Below are 25,894 nucleotides of genomic sequence, written 5' to 3' on the forward strand. Positions count from 1 at the left end.
AAACTTGGAATGTTAGTGCAATTAGAGAATATAAAGCGAGGGATGGAAAAAGGAAATATCAATATTTTAAGTCAATGTGAGGTGAGATGGAAGGATAGCGGGGATTACTGGAGTGATAGTTATAGAATAATGTACGGCGGGGAGAACGAGAGTAAACGAGGGGTTATTATAATATTGAATAAAGAGGTAGGAAGAACCGCAATAGAGATAAAAGTCGAACCGACAAACTTGGTCATTATTCAGGTATACATGCCACAAATCAATCATAAGGAGAAATAAACCAATAGGATATACGATCAGTTAGAGGACATAATCTTGTGTGTTCCTGTAGGAAAACATTCGATAAGGATGGGGAATTGAAATCCAACGGTAGGCGAAGTAATGGATGGTGATGAGGTGGAGGACTAAGGTTTAGGCACGAGGAATGACCGCGGGGAGAAAGCAATTGAGTTCTGCTTGAGACAGGGGTCAGTCATCACCAACACTTAGTTTAAAAACCCCAAAAGACGTACGTATACATGGAAATGTTGGGTTACTCTGAAAGGTATCAGTATTCTAGTATATTCTGGTTGGGCACAGGTTTAGGAACAGTGTGATCAATTCGCACAGTTCAGACCAAAATTTAGTTTAGTTTAGTGGTCACTAAAGTAGGATGGACGTAGATTGAAGGCTTTGGAAATGTGGGCGTGGAGAAGGATGAAGAAGGTGAAATGGACCGAAAGGAAAACAAATGAGGAAGTATTTGGTATGGTGGGTGAGGTGAGGGGTTTGTTTGGATAAATCCTGAGGCAGGAAAAATGACTGAAGGGTGTATTGATCGGCAGTGGGATGTTGAAAGCTGTAATAGAGGGGATAATGTTAGGCAAACGAGGAAAGGGCAGGAACAGGATAGGAATGTTAGACGAAATGAAGGGAGGAAGGAAGTGCACAGAGATGAAGAGGGATCTGATGTAGAGTAGGTTGCTGGATTGCGTTTTGCTAGGAGTCACAAAATATGTATTTGGTAGTTGTTTCCATCCACTACCTAATTTAACCGATGGATAACTTAATAATAATAATTATTATTATGTTTGCAAGCAACTTAATCCTGATTTAACAATTCAAGTATCTACATTTTAAATTTTTTTTAAAGAGGAATTTCCATAGTATATTTTCATATTGCAATATTATGTGCATGTGGCCTTGAGCGAATGAACAGCTTAAGTATATCTTTACGCTTTATGTCCTCAACCTAATAGATTATGTCCCACTAGCTTTACTTTTCCCCATGTACAATTTTTGTTGTTTTATTTAGAGTAGTTTTCAGATTGACATAGATTGTTGTAGCACTTTCAATGCCTAAATACTCTGATACCTGCACGTATCAAAGGCATATATATTTGCATTGTTGTATCAAAGTTCACTCGACTTAATTAAAGCATAACTTTACAAAATCATACCAGTGAATTTTGTTCCTGTATTTCTATTTTAAGATATAAAATTAAGTTAAAGCCATACAGTTAGTTTTACAAAACAGTAAATATGACCATACTACATTAAAATAGAAAACTACAATCAAAACGTTCCACAAATGCTCCATTAATTGCATTAATATGCTATTTCCGCCGGCTAACTACCTTTGTATGCCACCAACAGAACCTTTTCTACGATCGATCCAGAAATGGTGGAAATAAAACAATATTCATTTCTTTATATAACCATTGAAAATTTTCCTTCGTTTAAAATCCTGGATCAATTCCCGCTTTCAAAATGTGAATATTGTTTTGCCTGCGACTTTTAGGCATGTATGAAGCCAGTTATTAGCTGAAGTAACTTCAAGTAAAATTTTTATCTCGTGTCAAATCTCTCATATTTAATAATTATATAGTATTTAGTTTAAAATTAGGTAACAGTAAACTTAAATATCTATGAATTTAGATGTTTAACGAAGGTTTTTCACAGACAAATATTGTATATTTTTACGGCGGTTCTGTCCATAAATATCGTTTAATTCGTTAATGGATATTGAGAACTAGAATTAGTTTAAATACTCGTTTAGCGAAGTATTCTGGGAAGCATTTCGCAAAAGAATAGTTGGTAAAACATTATATCCAGAGTTATTAAAAGTAAAATTATGGCAAAGTTTAAAAAAGTTTCAGGTCAAAATCTTTAAATGAATGAACAACATTTAACAAGTCATCTGTTTCAGACGTTCTAGGTGCTGCTTTGGTAAAACCTTAACAGATATCATGCGATCAACAGGAATGTTAAATCTCTAAATTCGTTTTATTGAAATTAATGGGTTTTAATTATCTTGCTTGCGATATCTGAATCACATTTTTTCATGCATGGACACGGAATTTTACAGATCATTTCAATTAGTGGCCGTGTATACGTATTGCCATTAGTGTAAATTGTATGGAATAGTCTTCAGATTATCGTAAAATCCCATCAAAGCTGCGACGCTGGTTTTATTCCATGAATTCTATTATTCTATTTGACGCATAGGAAAAGTGGCATTGTTTTCAAGATATGTATTTGTATTAAAGGTAAAAGTGTATCTTCCACAATTCCCAAAAAAATAACTTTTAAATATGATTCAAATGTCGTCGGATAAATTTTAAGAGCAAATTCAAGTAGCGAGGACTTTTTTCCTAAGTAGAGACGTTGTATTCTAAGACGTTGCATATTTGATTGCTTCATTTAGTGGTACTCAAACCTTTCTGTATCGCACCTCTTTGGATAATATCAAAATAACTTTCCAAATTTTCCGAAATTCTCTAAGCTTATATTTTGCAAGATAGACTGTATAAATAGTCCGTACTTGCTTTAACAAATTAATACCCAAATTCGAAATATTACTGCTGATTCGCGCTTATTAATTCAATTTTTTCACATAGAAAGACTTCACTTCAGCACAGAAAATTTCTTAGCGTTCAGCGTAAAAAAATTCTTCCTCGAAATATCTTTCGGCTATACTTTCATTCGGGAAAAATGTTAGTTCAAAAATCATTAAATGATAATAGATTCTCATAAAAATTGTGAACGTGTGCGCCCTAGCTTGAAGCCGCATGTGTGGCAAATAGTCAGTTCACAAGTATCCAGAAAATATATTCAAACATCATAAAAAGCTTTTCAAAAGGACAAAAGGTTCATAAGGAAACTGAAATGACTTGAAAATTGACTTGCAGCTTTAGGAAGCAAGTCAACCATGAAAAATTCGCCTGACCGGTCGCACCTTGAATTGTATCCTGCGTAACATACTTCCCACTATACAATGAGTGTTGCGTGCAACATACACTCACGGGGTTCCTGTATGTTATCCAGAGTGAAGCTGCTGAGGACAGTTTCGTAAATAATTTCACAAAACTAAGGATTCTTAGTGAAAATTTTATCTTTGTTTTCAGATACGATCAATTGCTTCTTAATGGGTCTTTATTTTTTGCGATTTTCTTCTAAAGGTTTCTTCTCTCTATCGCCAATATCTCTTCTTTTATTTATACATATTTAATAATTAGTATGAAGTACTATGCTTGTTCATTAGTCAATGAGCATTGAAGTGTTCGACATTAGGGATGCATTAAATCCTACCTGCTGCAATTTAAAAGGCGACAAAGAATTTTTTTACAATAAATTCGACAAATGTTGATGCAAAAAACGGAGGAAGTTTGTCTATCACTTCATGAAACAATTCATAAAATTCTGATAATTTTGCTAATACGACTATGCATGAATGTCAAAATTCATTTACTCCTTCCTCATTTTTAAACAGTCTCAAGTTATTTTCAGATTCAGTTCTTCATTTTTTCAAGAGCATGAAAATTCTGCTTCCATTCTTGAGTTCAAAACCTCCATCCCTGCATTTCTCCGAAAAAACTTCTCTTGAACATCCCTTGCCCCAAAAAAAACGCGTCCCTTCCCGGCTCCACCCACTCTTTTACAGGTGCCGACATCCCAGCCCACGCGCCTCTTCTCCTTCATGAATCCCCTTGCCGTCGAGATCTGGCTCTACGTCTTGGCCGCCTACCTCCTCGTCTCCTTCACCCTCTTCGTCATGGCGCGCTTCTCCCCGTACGAGTGGAACAACCCTCACCCATGCCTTGCGGACTCGGACGTCGTAGAGAATCAGTTTTCCGTCTCCAACTCGTTCTGGTTCATCACCGGGACCTTCTTGCGCCAGGGATCGGGGCTGAACCCAAAGGTTTGTCCGTGTAGATGTTGTGTTTCCAAATGGCTTGATGAACCAAAAGGCTTATTTGCATCCCAGCTACGGCCTCTGAAGACGTTTGCTCACTCCTCGTGGTTTGCAGATGGCGGATTTTGGCAACGAAAAACGGTTTAAAGATGTGATACTTTTTATTCCAAAGTGCGAATATAATCGAAAAGAAGAAAACCCTGCTTGAATCTTGTGCCAGTGAGTATCTGTAGACCGATGAAACATATCCGCGCATAATTATTGTTAGATGGTTTATTTCCTGAACTAAATTAAAGAGTGTCATCCGAATATTTGAGCATTAAATATTCCAGAGCATTCTTAAACAAAATAAAAAATATTTAATCGGACAGAAAAATTTTAATGTTTCAATGTCATATATTTTTCGTCTTTATCATTTTCAGGGAAATACAAATATTTTTACTGCTTACTTTTATCTTGTAAAACCCCATACGTTAATATTGTACTTAACATTTATTGCCAATATATACTAACTAATTGTAGGCATTTCAGCGTACAAATAGAATTAGGCAAGATTCATTGAAATGTTGTTTTAAATCTTAAAAACAATTTAAATTTCATATAATGTAATTTTTACCGAGAAACCTAATGATAATGCATTTGAACAAACGTCCACATTATCTGGTTGTGTGTGGTATATTCGCCTTAAAATTGGCCACCAATACGAAATTTTTCTTAGAGAAACTACTTACTCTCTAGACATCATTTCTTTTTTTCTAACGGAAACTACTAACTAGAAAGTATTTATTAGGTCAATTGGGTAAGTAGAATCACCTATTTGTGTTAATTTGTATTTAAGTTGCAATCCATCTGCAAACCACATAAGTACGGAACTGGGATCCAACTGAGTTTGCAGTTTGTTTTTTTCTTGCTAGACTTAGATTAGCCAATACCCGAAACCTTTCTTTTTAAAAGAAAACCTTCCTAAAAGCAACACTCCCTGCTCGAGCTGTGTGAATGTGCGAGTGAGATGTTTTCCGACAGCTTCACGACAAATACGCGCGCTTCGGCAGCGCCTCTCTCCTAACGCCAGTCAAAAGCTCCATGAAGGGCGTTTCAATGTCGAATTGCAGAGGTTCCGTCTTGAACATTGAATTGAAACCGCGCTCGAGCGGATGGCGCAGTTCAACTTCACGAGACCCCCTCCGCACCGGCGAGTCAAGTGAAATATGTCCCTCATAAATACTTGAATAGGTCTCAGAGAGCATGCCCAGCCGGCTATTTTCGTTCATGAATCCTCTTGCGGTCGCCATCTGGTTCTACATGCTCGGGGCGTACGTCCTCGTCTCGCTAACAATATGGGTGGTGGCTCGCTTCTCGCCGTACGAGTGGTCCCCGCCAAAGCCCTGCGAGACGGCGACATACTCTGTGCCGCATGCCGTGCCGGATCCTGTCTCGTCGACCTACCTATTCGACCACGATCACGGTTGCTCCGGCGGCGGCGGCTACGGAGGGCTCGGCGGCGGTTACATGCTCGGCCTCGGGGACGGCCAAGTGGTCGAGAACGACTTCACGCTCGCCAACTCCTTTTGGTTCACCATCGGCACTCTCATGCAGCAAGGATCTGATCTCAACCCAAAGGTACTATTTACGCATCATAGGGTCAAGCGAGTCTCCTTTACTTGGTAACCAATGACACTTGAGTTCCCTAGTCGTTTGCTAATTTCGGAAAAAATGGGGAACTGTGAACTGTTTAACATTTAATAAAAGGCTCGCCCGCCATGTTGATTTCCTATGCACCCACATAGCAGCAGCACCTGCATTTGTACACTTGTAACCCTAATGGTTAGTGCCTTAAATTTTTCTTTGATGAATATGGTTATCCCCTAGTCTCTAAATCCCACATGAGAATGCTTACAAGATTGAAGAATATCTTTCATATTTTCTGATTGAATAGTAATAGATACATAAGACTGCGTAATTATTCATACATTAAATTTCTCTTTTTAACTATAGCATTAATGATTCCTAATTGCTAAATTTCAAACTACAAATATCATACCATTTGATATTTTTCTCAACTCAATCACTTTCAAGTTTCGTTGTATTGTGTTTTGTAGCATATTTCAAGTTATTACTCATGGTAAAATATTTTATTACAGTATTTGTGCACCAATAAAATGTCCATAAAATTTGAAAGTGAATACAATTCCTATACAACAATGAAATTTTTGGAATATTTAACGATCCACAGTGTTATTAATAACTGGATTTATGCAATCTCATTTACATTTTATTTAATTTTATCAATATTTTTGACAATTTAGTTTTATGCCTTGGGTTCTTTTTAACTACTCCTTGTAGTGCTTCTTGCAATCCGATAAAATTTTGGATACATGGCTTTTACTAAATTATTTGGAAACATATGCACTTTCCTGTAAATAATTCACCTCTTATGATAACTCTTAGGGGTCACTAAATATCTATTGTCTTTTAATTTGGATTGTACACAATGAACATTTTTCAAAGACTGAAATAGTATTTGCTGTGCATTGTAGTCATGTATCATTTCTCAGCTTTATATTTAATTCCTGATGGCTTCTCAAATGCTTTGCAGGGTATGATGCTAAAAATTACCCTCCCAAGTAATCCATGTAGCTTGTTGAAATAAAACTTCTCTATCTTTCCCATTTCTTGTTAGTATGATCTAATTTTGTACATATACTATATTTCACCAATACAATACTTTAGACCTGTTATTTAAAATCCCAGTAATTAATGACTTTTCCACTCTCTGTCACCTACACCAACCTAACTTCCAACATATATTTTGAAAATAAGCATTTTTAGGCTTTTAAATAGAAAAATTCATGAATAGAAATCAATTCCTCGTCAATATAATGGTGGGCGATGCCGTTAAATAGGAATCAAAGCATTTAATGATTCCTGAGCTGAACATGACTGTTTTTGAAAAAAATATTTCAAAGTTAAATTCCATTTTTAGTCTGCTGCTTACTTTGATTCTTCATTAATTAATCTGGAACATATTCGTATTATTATCTACGGCCCATTATGAAAATATAATGAATGGAAAGTATATTCAAAAAGTCTCCATGCTCATTTCTCAGGTTGACCTACCTGTATCACTGGATACAATTACTGAGTCATTAAGTGTAGCAAAAATTGTAGTTACGTCCTTAAAATAATTATCTATTGGTAAACGACAAATTTAGTATTGATTCTAAAATATTGGAAATATATAACCATAGAGAGTGACCCTATGATGCTTGAATACGTACTGTTGAACCATAGCAAAAACATTTCATTGAGACTATTCATTAGAGTTTCACTAAGAAATTTATTCCAGCCATTCTAAAGTGTGAAAATGGATACAATGTTGGTTGAAATTCCTCCTCCATAGCATTCATTTGTCTCCAGCTCATGATTTTTATTAAGAGGCTTAGTTTTTCATGATATATCTTTGTATTAATTAACATTGTTTTATAATCAGCATTTCCCATCTTATTCCAATTCTAATCAATGTGTTTCTTGAAGTTTAACTCTAGCTTTGCCTCATTACCGATTGCAACAATCTGATGAAATAAATAATAATATGATGAAGTCATCTTCAATGTTGATTTAAAATTTTCACAAATTAGAGACAATGGCAATGATAATTTTCAGCTTTGTTCAGTTCTAAGATGAGTTAAAGTCATACTTTCTCTTACTCCCTCGTAATGACTGCATTGATTACATTTAATTAGTAATGGAACTGAATCTTTCTGTAGTAAAATGAACTAAAATCACAAATATAATGCAGTTTCTGAAAGCATTTGATTTGTTTGAAATATTATTAAAAAATGGAGAATGTGCAACTCAACTCAGCCACCAGTTTAATAAATTAATTCAGAGTCTCACCTCAGGAATTTAAGTTGGGCTTTAACAGTTACCACCTTGCACCAAATCAGTGATAGAGTGGTGATCAGTTAAGGTTAGATAAAAGGATTCATTTCAGCTCATAATGAATTCCCCTTGAGCACTGCATTGTCTCTTTGAATATCATGTGACCCAGAGAGTCTGCTGCTATTCCAATGCCTGTCCTCCAGTTGCCTTTATCACTCCTCCTCCCCATCTTACTATTCATTCTGATGGCCCACTACCATTTTTGAATCTTTCTCAAAAATGGAACCTAACTTTCATCCATCCCCTCATGCAATGTTGTTTTGTTTCATTGTAAAATCATTTAGCTTCTGTATGTTGATCATTCTATGACTTTCCTATTCCAAGTAAGTGCTAGGTAAATATACCATCCTTATCCTCTTTCCCAAATCCTCTTTTTAATTGGTAATTAATTTTGGAAGAGTTAAATACAAGTCAATATAGACAAAAAAGTGCAAATGATCATTTAATTAAATAGTGTTTAAATGTTTATATTTTCATAATCTATCAAATTTAATATTATGAAATTCATCAAGTAGAATTTATTTCATCCCATAATTTATAGTTTTTACTCCTTCAATTAAGTGTTGATAAGGCAATATAAAATAAAGAATACTCACTATGTTGATATGAAAATGAATTCAATCACATCATTATAACAGAATATAGTATACTCTGATATTGGTTTCATATTTTAATAATATTTTTTCTCCAATCAATCGTCAGATTTCCATATGTCACTATTATATGGTAAATGTGTTCTTGAAAATTATATAAATATTAAAATTATTATATAAATTTTAAGGAACTGATGTTTTCCATAATTCTTCAGGTGTAGCATGCTTGAGATTAATCCTTTTGAAATTTCATTACAGGTCATTTAATATTTTATAATTTTTATCATTTGCTTTAACTTGAAAATAATGTCAATTGGTATTCTTTTTATGAAGTTAATAAGAATGAAAAATGTAATATGATTGAAGTGATTGATTGAAAATCCAGATATCTGAGTATTTTATTAGATCATTTTTGAAAGTTCAAAAAGTCAATTTGTAAAACTTACTTCAATGAAACAACACATGAAGTGAAATTTTGGGGAGGGTTTTGTAGGTGTGTTATCCCGAAACTCTTACCATCACTTGTTCCAATTACATTCACTACGTACATTGGATTTTAATTAAGTATGTTTTACCGTAAAAACAGGCTACATCAACAAGAATAGTTGGCGGCATCTGGTGGTTCTTCACACTTATTATAATTTCATCGTACACAGCCAATCTGGCTGCTTTCCTCACAGTAGAAAGAATGATAACACCCATCGAGAATGCAGCTGATTTGGCTGAACAAACAGAAATTCCATATGGCACTTTGGAAGGAGGTTCAACCATGACATTTTTTAGGGTAAGTTACATGGTGACCCGTAGGCAATTTCTGGAATTATTAATGTCATTTATAATATGAAGTGTGTTAAAAAACTAATAGGAATTTCATAATTTTGATTAGTACATAGTGCACCATGAATTCTTGCCACAAGGTCAAATGATAATTAAAGAGTATTTATAAGTTCAACCCTGCAATCTGCTACCATTTTCTGCAATATATTCATTATTTTTTTCCCAATCCACTCTATCAAGTGCCTTTTTGAAATCTACAAAACAGGCAAATACATCCTGATTGTATTAAGTTTATAAGATATGGCAAATTTTGCACTAAATAGTATCTTATTTGAGTTTTTTGATGCTGTTGTATCCACTGCCATCCAATTATTAAAAGTCTATCTATCTGTGTGGTCTTTTACAGTTTGTTTCCATTTTCATTCTTATTTGGTGATACATTTTGTTTTAACTGTACAAACTAACAAATTCTTAATTTTTATTCATGGCAATGAAGATTTAAATTTGAGAAATGACATCATCCATAATCAATGATCAACTCTGATTAACCCTAAATTTTTATGTATTAGAATAGAATTGCACTTCAAGGGTGGATTGACTAAGTTGGTTAGTGAGTATCATAAACAGCATTTCACCTGAAGGCCATAGGTCATAGACTGAATATGGATAAAAACATTTGATTAAATGGTGGCATATCCAGTGACAGGATTGGGGCAAAACAAGTGCTATGCAATCCACAAAACGTGCAAATCCTATCTCATAGTTTAACCTATTAGAATAACCTATTAAAAATACCTAATTGATGCTAAATAGTCATTGTTAAAAATTTTAGGGAGTGATTGTATGGAATTGCAAGAGTTAAAGTAAGCAAGCCATTGTTTGAAGGAAAAGCTGTTTATTCATGCTATTTAATCAAACTAGGTAACTTTTCTCACTATGAAATTCATACAGACACCTGATACTTAGGGGGAACATAAACTTAACTAACAACATTAATGTTATTTCCATTCTGTAAAATATTCATTATAATATCTGCATGTTATTATAAACATTATAAAATAAAACTATTACCATCAAATTTTCGTTTATTTTGAGATTTTAATTTAGAATAATTATTTCAAGCATTAACTATCCTAGCAAGAGGAGAAATAACAGGCGTTTTACCATTAGTATAACACTTCACATAGCTTCATCGACAAAAATTCCATTGCCATTCTAGTAATATTAAATGCATGATGAAAGAATTCAAAGGTCAAGTATCCTAAATTGATGAGAGCATGGAAATTTAAAAACTGATACCTAATTCAAAGATACTCATTTTAAAAATGTTAGGCACATATGATGCAATACCTAAGGAAGCATAAAATAATTTGCTAATATTTCATTATAATTTATTTAGGATTCAAAGATTGGGATATACCAAAAAATGTGGAGATTCATGGAAAGTAAAAGACCTGCTGTGTTTGTATCTACATATGAGGAAGGAGTAAAAAGAGTCTTAGAAGGAGATTATGCTTTCTTAATGGAGTCCACAATGCTTGACTACGCAGTTCAAAGGGATTGCAATTTAACACAAATTGGTGGCCTTCTGGATTCCAAAGGATATGGCATTGCAACTCCAAAAGGTATTTCAATAAGCAACTTTGATGGGCATGATTTCAGCTGTAATACTATCACATTCACTGAACATGTTTTGAACTAAGATATATGAAGTTCAGTCATTTTGAATAAAATTGATATCACCATTAAATTGGATTTTAATAAATTAAATGTAGTGATATCATGCTAATTGCCATAAATCCCCAGTCTGATCATTATTTTTCTCCAATTAGGCATGAAAAACTATCAAAATTTATCAATGTTAGTAATAATTGAATTCATTCATCACACAGTCTATTTCAGTCTCTAAGAAAAACAAAAATATATCATTTGAGTTTCAATATATTTCTTACGGCTCAAAATTTGAAAATGTGTATTTTATCTTCAAAATAAAGGTTCACCATGGAGGGACAAGATATCACTGGCCATTTTAGAACTCCAAGAAAAGGGTATTATTCAAATTTTGTATGACAAATGGTGGAAGAATACTGGCGACGTTTGTAATAGAGATGACAAGAACAAGGAATCAAAAGCCAATGCACTAGGAGTAGAAAATATTGGTATTTAAGTTTTTTTCTCAAATTCAAATTAGTCTTAGTATTTTTTAAAATACTTAATGTTTCTACAAAGTCAATTAAAAATGATGCCACTTAAAATAAGATTTGTGAGGAGGAAAAATAATCTGAGCTGATTGGATTTGATCTGGGGTGACTAGAAGCACTCTTAAGGATTTTTACTATTTTTCATTACTTTATTAAGTGTATTTGCTTGAAATATACTTTGCATACAAATTGGTCAAGTTCAAGGAACATTGTTCAAAGGGTAACTGATATCCAACTATTTATATTTGGATATACTCAATTGCATTCTGTCCTAGGCATCTTTTTCCATTTGCTTGTAACTTTTCCCTTTTCTTTATCCCATCAAGCATTCCATTTTTCATTCTTTTCCTTCCTCTCTTCTTCAATTTTTCCTCCATGACTCTTCTTAGCAAGAAATGTCAGCACAATGCATACAAGTATAGTAACATGTATATTCCTATCAATACCAATGATTGACACCAATGATTGATGCCTTTCTCTTTTTGATTTATCTAAGCAGTTTCCTTTCCTCTCCCATTCCCACCATGGCCTCTTCAATTCTCAGTCTATCTCACTTTACATTATGCATTTTTACCCGCAACCATGTTTTGAAACTTTTCAAATACTTTTTATCATTTTTTTAAGCATCCATGTTTCACATTTATAATACACAATGTACAATCTCTTTTTTTCTGTTTTATTGGAATTCTTCTTGCTGTCAAAAGTCTTATCACCTTATCAAAAGCTTCCTTACCCATAGATATCTTCTTTTGTATTTCCTCAGTCAGCTTCCATTCCAAAGTGACTAAATTTACCAAATTCTGAAACGATTTCATATGCTCAATTGTTTTTCCTTCAGTAAATGTATCAATGATTGCTTTATTCCTACTTACTCTCAACTCTTCGGTATTTCTTACATTTATGCTCATTCTGAATTATTTCTCCTCTCTTAAAATACTCTACCTCACACATTCTAGCAGCTCCTCTTCTGATTCCAGCGGTGATGTTTTAGTATCTGCACATATCATGGCTATTAACAGCTCTTGCTTTTCCTAAGGTCTTATTAGTAAGCTCTTCAATATAAATATTGAAGAGTTGGTGGCCCTTGTTTGTCCCCTACGAGTAAATATCTAATGTCTCATCATCTCCAAGCCTTATCACCACTTTCTGTTTTGTATACTGTCCATTTATAATTCAGTCCTTTCTATCATTTTATCCATTCAGTTCTTTCTGATATATTTTTAAACTCTGGACAACACACTCCTCTTGATCCTGTGAAATGTTTTCTTCTCATCAACAAAACATAATATGTGCAGGTCCTGATTCAAAACATGCATTTTTTCACTTGTCATCCTTAGATTCCTAATTGCATTTCAAGATTTTTGCCATAGATTTTTAAAAATAGCAGATGCAAATAATTGGCCTATTTATATCTCTTGCATTGGACTTCTTTGATAATGGAGCTACAATTTTCTTTAGTAGTTGTTCAGACAAAATGCCAGAGTCATAGGTCCTGTTGACTAGATTGGTCAATCTAGATTTTGCATTAGATCATAATTGATCTAATCTGCCTGGACTCTTGTCAGGCAGAAGAAGCAATAAATTTCTCACATTATGCTTTAAGATTTACCTTTATTGATTAATGATTTTTAGATTTTACTAAAACATTTTCCAAGCATGCTTCATCACATGACAAGGAAGAGATTCCTCCTTGTCATGTGATGAAGCAAATTTTTAAGGTTATCTACTGAAAATAGTATATAATAAATTCTATATTAAACTTTGTCAAATATTCAATGAAGTGGACTTTTGTAGACTTTACAAAAACATTATTTTTTATTTGTATTTACTTTGTATGCCAGGTGGAGTTTTTGTTGTTCTTCTGTGTGGGCTGGCCTTGGCAATTGTGGTCGCCATTCTTGAATTTTGCTGGAATTCAAGAAAGAATGCTCAGACTGATAGAGTGAGTAATGCCAAATTTTATTTTTTAATCAGTTTTTGACAGTAAAATCTGCATGTTTTCTGATAGCATTAATGACCATGCCTTTCATTATAACTTGTGCTCATGATTACAAAGGAAAAATTCAAGGCTCATATGAGTTTTTGCAGCTACATATGCATGATTTTTTTATTAAGAAATTCCTTGACAACAGTTACCTACTCATAGAAAGCATAAATATGTTTTTTTTAATTAGGACTAGAGAAATTTTTTAAACTAGTTATTATCATTAGCTGGCCAAACTTGAAGCATGTATTCCCTCTTGAAAAAAAATTCCTCAACTTTTAAAAACACCAGATATATATAAATGATTCAGAATTTACCTTCCTCCATCATGAAACCATCACACAATCCCGTAATGAGTATGAGAATGAAAAGTTAAAGAGCATGTGCCGTCCTTCCTAAGTGCATCTTTGGCCACTACAGTTTCTCTTTCTCCCCTTCCCTACCCACTGCCCTTTGCCCTTCCTCCTTACCCACCATCCCTCCCCCACACTCCAAACCCCCTCCTCCATCACCAACACAATCTCTATCTCTCTCTCCTCCCCTCCATTCTCTTTCTCTCTCTTGGCAGTCGGCCCAAACCAAACTCCAACGCCCCCGCCCTTCTGTGCCTGGATCCTCTGCAAACGACGAATACTTCTACTAGACAAAATGTGTGCAGTCTTATGTGCTCTTATGCACCTCACCACACGGCCATTATTCTTCTCCTCACTATTATCATCTCACCCTCCCCCCCATGTGGATGTGAGATTGTTTGGATATATAACACTGACATTTTGCAGTCGTTTATCGGTAGTTGCTGACAAAAGGGCAGCATAGCAACATGAGGAGAGGGTTATCATTTGTTCTAATGGATGAATAATGATGATGATAGTTTTGAGAAAGTTGACGTGCACAAGTTATATTGATGCTCAGTTAGGTTTATTTCTTAAGAAATCACGAACACAAAGAGTTTTGAGAAAGTAGAGATCACTGCCAAAAAATGGCTGACATTTCGCCGACAAGGTACTTCACTTAGATTAAAATGTAAAAGTTCTATGATTTTTCATGAATGAAAATCATCTCTAATGGAAAAAAACAAAAAAAATAAATGCCCATAAATAGTTTTTACCCATTTCATGGCTGTAATGACTCATTTCCTGGTGTATCTCTCGAGATAAAATATTCATTTTGGGCAAAACAATTGGAAAGTGGAGAAATACAAAATTAATTGAATGTTCGGCATAATTTCTTGAGTGAAAATATTTCAGTTCCTCCCAAATTCTCGCTTTTATACTTACTGAGAATTTGAAGATTCAGTTTATGAAGAAGAAATGTTTGCTGTTTTTATACACAAAAAATTTTATACATTGATATAAGAAAACCCAATTTATAAATGAGTACTAGGAAGTAATTTCAATGAATTTGCACTAGATAACACTTCATTGAATTATTATTTACATTTAATTGACATTGAAACTTAGTCTAGTGCAACCAGAAATGAAATTGTGATACGATATTTTTACAAAAACTTTACCCTTATTAACCATGCATTTTATTAATTACATCAGTTTTATAACATATTTTTAATAAAAATTTTCATTGACAAATTATTGCACAAAGCTAATTTTAATTATGTGAATCCATCTATAAACTCCACTGATCTACTGTATATTTGTGGATATTCCTTATTTTAAAAATATATGATGTTTTGTATTACAGTTTCAAAAACAATTAATGATAAGATTTCAGTAAGTTTTATTTTTTTCGTGTGAGTGACCTGTTCATTTGATTCCTATGATGTTTGATAAGACCATGTTGACACATTGTTTGAAAATAAATGAAAGGAGACCAAAATAAGGGTCTGTTATTAAAATTATTTTATAAAAAAACATTTAGATGGAATTTATCACAAAACATTTAGTACATTAGGTAGTTTCATTGAACAGAGTCTCATGAAAGAGATCATGATCTCTTCTCTCAGTCAATGGTATACATATTAGGCAATGGACTTGTTTTTATATTGACTTCAGTGTGCAGGCATGCTGATCAATATTAAGCATCTACTTGAATGGATTATTCATTACATAAACATGCTCTAAAACAAGGTGTTTAGGCTGGAATATACTGATAAGAAAAGAATCAGATTTAGTGAAACTTATACAGTAGGCCCATTTAAAAGTGAACATCACCTTTATTTGTGTTATTTTTAATAGAAATAGTAATTTAGATTTAATATGTACCTTGTCCAAAGAATTATTAAGAAGAATGTTGGTGAATAAATGTTTTTGTGAAAGAAAAGTTGAATGACATTAATATTAAATAGATTGCTATGTTTCTACAACATATTTGAGCATATTATTATCAAAGAGGCATCTATGTGATTGAGACATTTATATAATGTATATTAATTCCTAATTATAAAGCACATCATTAATTCAATTGAATGTAACACGTCATCACTTAATTTAGTATATTGATTTGTTTCTGTATGCTTTTTCTTGTATTTTCTTGCTACTGAGCTATTCAAATAGGATGTTAAATGTAATTATATGGGTCTACTGTATACAAAAAATTGATAAATATTCTACACTCATTTCATGTGCACAATTTATAAGAAAGTTAAATTTTCATTAAGTTGCTTTCATAGATTCTTACTATTCACTATGTACAAATTTACAAATGCCAATCAAAACCCATAGCAAAATCCAAGATTTTTTTAAAGTTTATGTAATCAATCATACATATTTCATTCAAGCATTGATGAAAGTTGGTATTGATCACATATGAAACATGTAAATAAATATTGCCAATGCTTTTGTGACTGAAAAATCTTTATAATTTTCATGTCTGTGATAAACTGGTATTGTCTAAGTAAAAATGATTAAAACCAAGGACACTAATATAATTTCTACTTTTATTCTGCATCAAAACTTTTCATCCATAAATTTATAAAGGATAGACTAATCTGTCAGAAGTCAACTGAATCATTTTTAATCTAGCCAGTCATGATTCATGAGAGATTTTGTTTCCCATTAAAACACAATTATGTATGCTTGTACGTACCTATTTATTATTTTATTGATAAGCATGACTTATTTTCTGCAACCTTTCGAGCCTCATGTTTCTAGACTCAAGAGTTTTATGCTTATTTTAAATATTATTGAATTGTTTAAAAATTCTACTTCTCTTAATTTTTGAACACCTCATAAAATTTTGTTTACTAATGATTGATTGAGAGTTTATTGAAAACAAATTTGACCAAAAAATTAGGAATGTATGATTTAAAGTAACACCAGCAGTTAAAAAGTTAATGGGTCAACATTTCATATACATTTCAATGCAACAATTTCAGAGTGTAAAAATCATTCACCTTGACCGTGATATGGATATGAATATCACGGTCAAGGTGAATGATTTTTACTCTCTGAAATTGTTGCATTGAAATGTATATGAAATGTAAACCCATAGCAGATGACTCTGTTAGCCATTGAAATGCATATTAGTGGATGACTCCATTAAAAGTCATTTTTGCGGCATCTTCCACAGTTTATTTGGAATTTCATATACAGTTAAATGTGTCCCCATTATGAGACTAAAAATATCCACCGTAATTATTGAATGATTATGTAATCCTTATTAAAATGAAACATTAATGTGATACAATTAATCCAATTCGGGCATCAGTTAAATTTTGATCCATAATTTCTCCTCCAGTGACAGGGATTTTGACCCTACCAAACTGTTTCATTTCAATAAAAACCAGGAAAACATTCAATCAGAAAAATGTACATATCTACTTGGCATCTGCACAAACTTTTGTTAAAGATATATTTGATTGTTAAAGAATCTCACAGAGATGTTTTTAAATGTTCTCCATAAAGATTGAAGAAGTTAAGGGCAAGGTAAGAGAAAAGGAAGTTTTACAGTTAAAACACGCAATGAAGTACACTTACTTCCTGGTGATAATATTCTGCTATTCTTGAAAAAAGGAAATATTTTTAAAATTAATATTTTCTTGTTGGTAATGTTCTTTTGTGAAGTAAAGGGAAGTTGCATCACAGTGGTGTTCCATTGCATCCATTGGGGAAATATATTTAGGGCAGTAAGATGTATGTTACATATGCAACCAAAAGTTGTCCACTCCTGAGTGAATTAGGCACAAAGGAAGGCGAAACTCCAATTTTGATATTTCAGTTAACCTGCAATTGCCAATGGGGAGAGAGATTTTTAACAGAATTTGATATGGAAAGGGGTCAGACAAAGACCATATATTTTCAAGTAAATGTCCTCATATGGAGAGGGGAAAATAGCTGGAGGGAGTGGAGAATAGAAAGATAATGGGAGTAGGTGGAGAAACAAGACACGAAGTGCCCATTTGTCCATGTGTTTGTTTCATGGTTTTTATGCAGCTCAACTTATAAGTCAGACCCAAATTAAAAGTGACATTAAACAGATGAAAGTAGCACCACTAAGATTTTGTGATTGTGTGCATTTGTAGATTGTTACTGGCACAACTTTAGAACGTTACATTCAATTTCAATGGTTAAATCTGGTAAGAAGAGGACAGGTTGACCAGTTCAAAACATGTATTTAGGCAACACCACTTGCTAAAATTTGGCTTCATTAAAGTGTTCCTTGAATATGACTATAGGGTTTTCTTTGTCATGTCTATGAATGTTGTCAAGCACTGTATTTTATTTCATAATTTTGGATATTTCCAAAAGTTAATGCTCCACATTTAGTTTCCACCGATTCATGTTATGATTTGTGATGTGTGTGATGCTGGTGTCAAATTGTTCAAGTGCTTTGTGAAGATCTGTGGGTAGCTTATGATAGAATGTCATCAAAATTAATTTACTTTCAAGAGAGCATGGTGTTTATGATGACAAATGACCTTTTGTTTGCTATCATTTCATCTTGAATTGGGAGTGTGTTCAGTACATAATATTTTTTATTTATTTTAGTTCATCAGCTCTGTCTTTTAAAACACCTCTTTGGCTTGAAGAATATGCCATTGGGTACTTATCAGCCATAAATTTGCAATTGTCATTTGCAATCCGTGATTACAAGGGTAGGCAAATCCAGCATTATAACATTTCACAAACAGAATCCCTCATCAGAGTAGTGAAAGAGACATAATGGAAGATGTACACAGAGATGTTAGATACTGGGAATATTTCACATCAAACAAGAGAACTGAGAGAAATAAGGTTGCACTTTTCGTCATAGTGTATATCTAATACTCTTGGTGATGCTTCTACAAAAAAACATAATTCATGGCACCACTAGTTTCACCCATTAAGGCTTCAACTGTTCAATGAATTTGGAAATATTTTGGAAAATTCATATGAGAGTCGTATATAACTTAATCAAAGTGACATCCCGTCCGTCATAAGCTGCATTCTTGTTATCCAGCCTAACATCTATGAGAATAGATGTTTGTAGTACAATATTCAATCATAAATTATTCATTTACAGGTTACATCCATTTAACTGTTGTAAAATTTGGGTCTCATCTGTTTTATAATGGTCTACAATAGGCTGTTGTTAATGTTAGACAGAAAATTACTCAAGTAATGTTGAGTACCCTTTGGAAATTTTATTGGCATGCTCACTTACTAATTATCTTACACTGTGCCCCATACAGTGAGGAATCATCGCCAAGTGTATTATGTTATGAGTTATGATGGCTCTATTCTACAAATTCATACCTGATGCAATTAATTTAATTAAGAATGTTATCTCTTTTTTCTCTAAACATTATTTTCCTGTATAGCATGAAACTTAAAATTATTGAACATAATGGCATACATTATAGAATGCAGCAGTTTCAGTCATTGAATTAAATCCAATTAAAAACTACATTATTAAATCAAATCTATGGTTGAACTGGTGTCAGTTCCATAATAGGAGTGGTTGTGACAAAAGTAGTGGCATGTGTGGACTCCGACATTTATTCCATGGCCAATGATTTTTACCATTTCTTCAAAATTAGTTCATCAGCAGTCACCCTAATGCAATACTACTCAGCGGTCCTTTTCTAACCAGCAAGATATCCTCACCTTTACTGAGTTAATGAACCTCGTATTGTGACCTGACTCTCTGTCCCCTTAACTCACCTCGCGGCCAATTTTTCAAAAATATTTCATGTTTTCCCATACTCTCCCCAAGGGCTCATAAACATCTGGAAGTCATTTGAAGAATGTAGTGCATATAAAGGAACCCTAATCTGAACTTAGGACATTAAAGTGTAATGAGGACATTAAAGTGTAAAGGATGAAAAGTAGCAATCACCATCCACATGTAAATCTTTCAATGTACATGTAACATTAAGACCTGTTAAGAACTCTAGATACTACTGTAGTGGGATTCTTGGATTACTCAGTACACATCAATGTTTAGCATCCTATTTACTACTTGTGAATTATAAATTTGTCGCTTACCTTTCATGCTGAACCAAACAATTAGTCAGTTTCACTTTTGAGTGTTATCATTTCATTCATAATCATATTCCATTGGCACAACAACCATAATAACTTTTATCGGTACATGTGTACTTCATGGGACAAAATTGTATTTTATCATCTGATAGAAAAATTAAAGAAATTAATTTTTAATTTCATAGTTCCAAACTGTGTTTTCATTGAAGCCTAAAGTGTACAAAGTAACCATTTTGAGCACCAGTTGCCACAGAATTATTGATCTGCAATAATGCCTTCTGGAAACTGATGCTTCTTGAACATTTTTGCTTGAGCCTTGCATCCACTACATTATTATATTATAGAATATTTTAGCACCTAAATACAGACATCACACATATTTTTCAACTTGCACACTAGCAACAGACAGCAGTATGCCATTACTTATTGGTGATCAGATATTATTCCATTGCAGCATGCAAAACTATCTGTGAAGTTTTTAATAGGTTTACTAGAAAATATTAAATAGATTAACCAGTTTATCTCCTTCACATATTTAGTTAGTATGTGAATGATCAGAGGATAGAATATCAGAAAAAAACCTTCCAATTTAAGATAATGCAAAATTATGGTACGTTAACATATTTTACATACATGTTTCAAGGGAATAAGGAATTAAGTAGATGAATAATGTGAAGTTAGTGATAGTAAATACTTCCATACATATAGTCTCTTTGATCCTGACCTTTGAGAAATAATTGCATAAATATTTATCTAGTGACATAGAACTGAGAAACTGCACAAGTAAACATAATTAACTATTCAGTCAATACATAGTTAGATAATCTTTCTACCAAAAGAAAGCACTAGGCGCACCCATTACTGATTTTTGTGATGCAATACTCAGAGAGAGCATGGATTTTGGATATTCTTCATTCAAGAAATCCTCATGAGTACATATTGTGAAATGTGTGAGGTTATTATTATTGGTACAAAAGGTAGGTATTGGAAATGAGTTTTGAGTAACAAGTAATTTGTGAAAGAAGAAGTAACAGCTTGAAAAAATAAAAATATATTATCACGTCTTTTTAAGTCTTGGTCAATAATTTTTACTAAGCTCTACATCTATATCATCTCTATCTACATCTTTGAATATAGGTGAGATGTCTTAGCAGGACTCAGAGAATGTTTTATTTGGTATTTTGGAATATATTTCATATGTAGATTTAAGATCTGGAAACAAACAAAAGGTGACAATTCAATTGTCCTCTTTTACTACACTATAGTTAACCAACTTTTCACAAACATACCTGACATATCTCTTGGCTTTCCAGAGGATTGAAACTTTTCTTTTTTGATCCTGCATTATCCTTGGATTTCCACTGTGCTAGTTGACCAGGATAAACAACATTATTTCTTTGAAAGTATTCAACCTACTTTAAAGGTAACCTTTGGATGGTGCCCAATGACTTTATACTTCTAAGTATCTAGAGAAATTCCTTTTTCTCTGCTACACATTATTCCTTTATTTATTCTTAATAAGACAGGGTTTACAACATTTTGCCAGAATTTCAGCTATAGTCTTCAAGTTGAATGTATTTTTCTGCAAATTTTCCTAATTTACATAAGCCTGACTTGTGGCTGCATTTCAGTTGGTTGGATGATTATCAATGCACTGTGCAACAGATAGCCATCTTTACTGTGAAGTTTTAATGGTGTTTCACTATCTCAGTTACTTCTTTTATTATCTGTGGATAGTATTGCTTAGCCTTGTCTGTTACTCTTGGCTCATCAAATCACTCTTGCCAGAGTGCCTTCACCAGTGGGACTTGAGATTTAATCAATGTCAAAATGAGAAAAAAACTAAAGAGAAAGGAAGAATAAGCCATTCATCCATCTCTGCAAGTGAGCCAGGGCATGACATCAAATCGGAAGAGGGAAGAATAATAGACAAAAATGAGTGAAACTACCTTAGATTTGTATGCTAAGCAATCAAGATAAACTACAGATTCAGGTGTGATGTGGTGGAACTATTTCATAATAACAGATACGGAAACTTAATAAGTGGAAAATTGCAAGAGTCTTCATCTCCATTATCAATCAATCAAGACAGTGAAAATGCCCAAAAACATAAACAGAGAAGAGGGTTACACATTGATCACCACTGTGTAGGACCCATGAAAATGGGACAAATAAAAAATAGAAAATTCATCAAGTAAGGCTGTGAGATATGTGCTTGGTCAGCATAGGAGAACAAAGAGTGTAATGGATGTGTTAAAGGTATTAGGATGGGATTCAATTGAGACTAGGATTAATCTCAACAGGCTTTGCAGCATATTCAGGAGGATCTCAGGAAACCAAGGATGGAAAGGCTTCAGTGGAGAACTGGAGCAACCGGGTTATCTCGGTGGAAAAAATCATCCTATCACTACACCAAGCAACCAAATTCACCCAACTGGCAAGAGCTAAGGTTATTGCTTCTGGTAGGGTAATTCACACTAGATAGATTGAAGAGAGGAAAGAAGAATTTAATTGCTCTATGAATCATTTACAAGAAAAGATTTATGACAGGTACACTAAGTAAATTTGTGCTGGAAATATTACTGAAAACAAGTGGAGAGTGGCCCTGCATGGATCTGAAACCTTTTCTTTGAGGCAAGAGAATGAGGCTCATGGCGAAGAATGGGGATTATAGAGGATATAGAGGAAGGATATTGACAAAAGTTTGGATAATGGTGGGTAAAGAGAGAGAGAGTTGCCATGGAAAATCTGAACAAGGCAGAGCAGGTGGATGAAGGAAATACTGAAAGGTATTGGATCACTGACGATTGTGATAGAAGGGAGAATAGAGGGAAAATGGGGTGGAGGAAGGAATGCAGTGGTCTTTCTAGACAGAATGAAGACAGCCAGAGGTTATAAAGAAATAATGTACGGCAATCAAAAGGAAGTTCTTGTGACATATAGAAGAAAGTAGCCAATCCAGTACCTCTCTTTAATAGGTAGACTGCCATGAAATGATGATCAAATTTATTTTTTAAGCATATTAGCAATTTCATGGTATGATAGTGTAAAAAAGCTACTCACCCTAACTTGATATATAGTATGATGCTTTCACACCTAATTTTGTTAGTTCAAATTTTACATAGTATTATTGTGTCCTGTTGTCAGAGCTATCAAGCTAATGATAAATTAAAAAATAAATAAATATAAAGGCAGCAAAAACTACAGATATTTATCTGTTTCCTTGAGATTCTAAATGGAGCACAAGCAAAACTGTTGTTTACCGAAGCCAATAAGCACAATGAAACCAAAAGGAACAACAGAGATTAATTAATTTATGCTGCTGGAATCTTCAAATAAACATCACTTTTCTCTGCTCACCAAAACAGACTGTTATTATATTCCTCAACCCATTAAATGCATCAAAACTCTATCTAAGTACCTTAAATAGAGTTTTGATGCTTGACAAATTCAGTAGTCTGCCATTTAAGTTAGTTTTTGGATTGATTTTAAAAGAAGCACCCCTACATTGCTTCACCTCGCCTAAGAAGATGCAACCTGACTGCCTCACAGTATAATAAACTCTCCTTTCATTCTGCTTACATGCAAATAATAAATATATCTAAAAACCTTTAAAATTAAAGTCTTATTCATGATGACATGGATAAAAGGGTCCCAGTGAACAGTCAAGAATCATTGAAGGATCAATCATGTAAGTCTCACAGATTCTCTTGCGATGAGAGAAACAGGTAACACATGAATGTCGTGAGGGAGGAATATGAAGGAAGTCTCAATCACTCTCATTGATAAGTATTAAACTAGTTTGAAAAATTGCAATGATAATAAATTATTTTATCAATGAAGCTGTTTTAGGCATAGGAAAATCACATGAAAAGAGCTCTGAAATGATGAAGTAATGTCTTTCATAAACCTTTTGTCCACACTGTGCAAGTCCATCATTCTCTTAAGGTCATCAACCTTCTTTCCTTTCGTTATATATATTTTTTACCTTCCTCTAAATTTCTATGCTTAATTCTAGGTCAAAGTTATTGCCCCATCATACAAATTCCCCAATGACTTTCAACAGCGTCTTTTCCTATTGTCGCAGAAATAAACTTGTAGAGAAAATTTCATATCAGGTGAGATCGGGCAGGGACCATGTTTACTCATCAATAATACAATATAAATTCCAGTCATTCTACTAAAATTGCACATGATTTTATTCTACCCCAAAGCCAATATCCACAGAATATTTCAAAATGTTTCTGTACACATCTTGAGTTAATATAAGCTGTTATTTGCTTGTCATTTGCAATATTGCGTGGAATATCTTCATTGTTTGCCTGTTTTCAAAAGAAAAAATATTCTACTGGATAGGAATATTATTACCTTTTCATGAAAGAGCCGTATACACTTGCAATTATTTATGTTACATTTGGCAGATGTAGTGAGAAAATAAAGGGAAAAACAAATTTGATAATGATTATTAAATTACAGTTGAAATGACACATCCTTCTTACAATTAGTTGTAAAAGTTGACTCCAAAATATTTTTAAAAGATTGATGAATTAAAATATTTTTCAAATGATGTCTCCAAATGATTCTTGAAATTGATGGTGGGCTAAAGTAGTCGGTGATTTTTGAATGAATATAGCTTCTCAACCCATCAATGAACACATTGTACATTGATATTGTGAAACATATAGGTATGAAGAATATTACAGATGGGAAAGAGAGTAACATATCAAAATTTCCAGAAGGGCATTATGGGGTGAATCAGATTTTGAAGGTAAAAGAGACGATTCTGATTAGTTTCTACTCTCCTGATGACCAAGTCGAAAGTCTTGTCAAATCTTCTATGACCAGGATATAGGTTTTTGCCCATGCCTCCAGAACTATCCATCCACCACATCCTCATATTTCATTTTTATATACTTTATTTTCCAGCTGACCCCTTCAGGTATATCCCTCCAGCCTTCACCCATTTCTGATTTAAATAACAGCACCTTGTTTTCACACACAAAACCTGGATTTTCCCTTCCCTTCTGCTTAATATATTTGTTACTTGATTTCTCACTCCTGCTCACCCTTTCCCATTCATGCACACTCCTTACCTATTGTGTTATCATTTCTCCCAATTCTTCTACCATTACCACTCAATAAACACATTATTTCACTGCCCACACTTCAAATAAACTTCATCCAGAACTTCAAAATTTACTAGATAATGCCTCAGGATGAAATAGACCATGGTGTATAATAATGAATAAATTACAGAAGCTTTCATTGAATAGATATTGGCCACCTCCACAAATGTAAACATAAAATTATTGACTAGTTGCCACTGAGAAGTATTTTCCTTTGAAAGGGCTATTCTCTCATCTTTTTGTCTTTCTACCTGTCTGTAATACCTCAAAAATCTATTGCCTTCATGTTAAAGGGTTATATTTTTAGTGTTAACCCTCAGGTTGTTATGTTCAATATATGAGAGAGCTTTGCCAGCATTAGTTTTCAGTGGCCCTGTATTAATTAATTGTATAGGTATGTATATGTATATATTTTACCAACAAGCTGACCAAATAATGGTTTTGAGGCTAGTTAGATCTTTCCCAAGTAGATTTTTACCTAGGCCAGCTTTCACAGTATACAGATAATATATCTACTACACAACTTGGTCAAATATATGGGATCGGACCATAGGTAATTTTTTTAAAGTTTTTTATAAATTCACAACTAAATTTAAAAATCCATTAACTAAGATCTATATACTAGCTGCGAAATTCTAATCCAATGATTTAATGCTCTCACATACTTGAGCTATCTCA

General features: G+C 33.4%; 1 protein-coding gene across 1 annotated transcript in view; it reads left to right on the forward strand.

Annotated features, from left to right (window-relative positions):
- LOC139688673 (glutamate receptor ionotropic, kainate 2-like) overlaps nt 1-25,894 on the forward strand; it is a gene marked incomplete at its 5' end in the record, with an annotated part of 49,651 nt that overhangs the window by 6,736 nt on the left and 17,021 nt on the right. Inside the window, 6 exons of the mRNA XM_071586241.1 lie at nt 3,923-4,180; nt 5,408-5,794; nt 9,296-9,493; nt 10,886-11,111; nt 11,481-11,645; nt 13,529-13,629. Of these exons, the coding sequence (XP_071442342.1) occupies nt 3,923-4,180; nt 5,408-5,794; nt 9,296-9,493; nt 10,886-11,111; nt 11,481-11,645; nt 13,529-13,629 (1,335 nt within the window). The remainder of the gene's footprint in view (nt 1-3,922; nt 4,181-5,407; nt 5,795-9,295; nt 9,494-10,885; nt 11,112-11,480; nt 11,646-13,528; nt 13,630-25,894) is intronic.

Source organism: Hetaerina americana, unplaced genomic scaffold, assembly GCF_022747635.1.
Source record: "Hetaerina americana unplaced genomic scaffold, ioHetAmer1.1.p SCAF_214, whole genome shotgun sequence".
In the NCBI taxonomy this organism is placed as follows: Eukaryota; Metazoa; Arthropoda; class Insecta; order Odonata; family Calopterygidae; genus Hetaerina; species Hetaerina americana.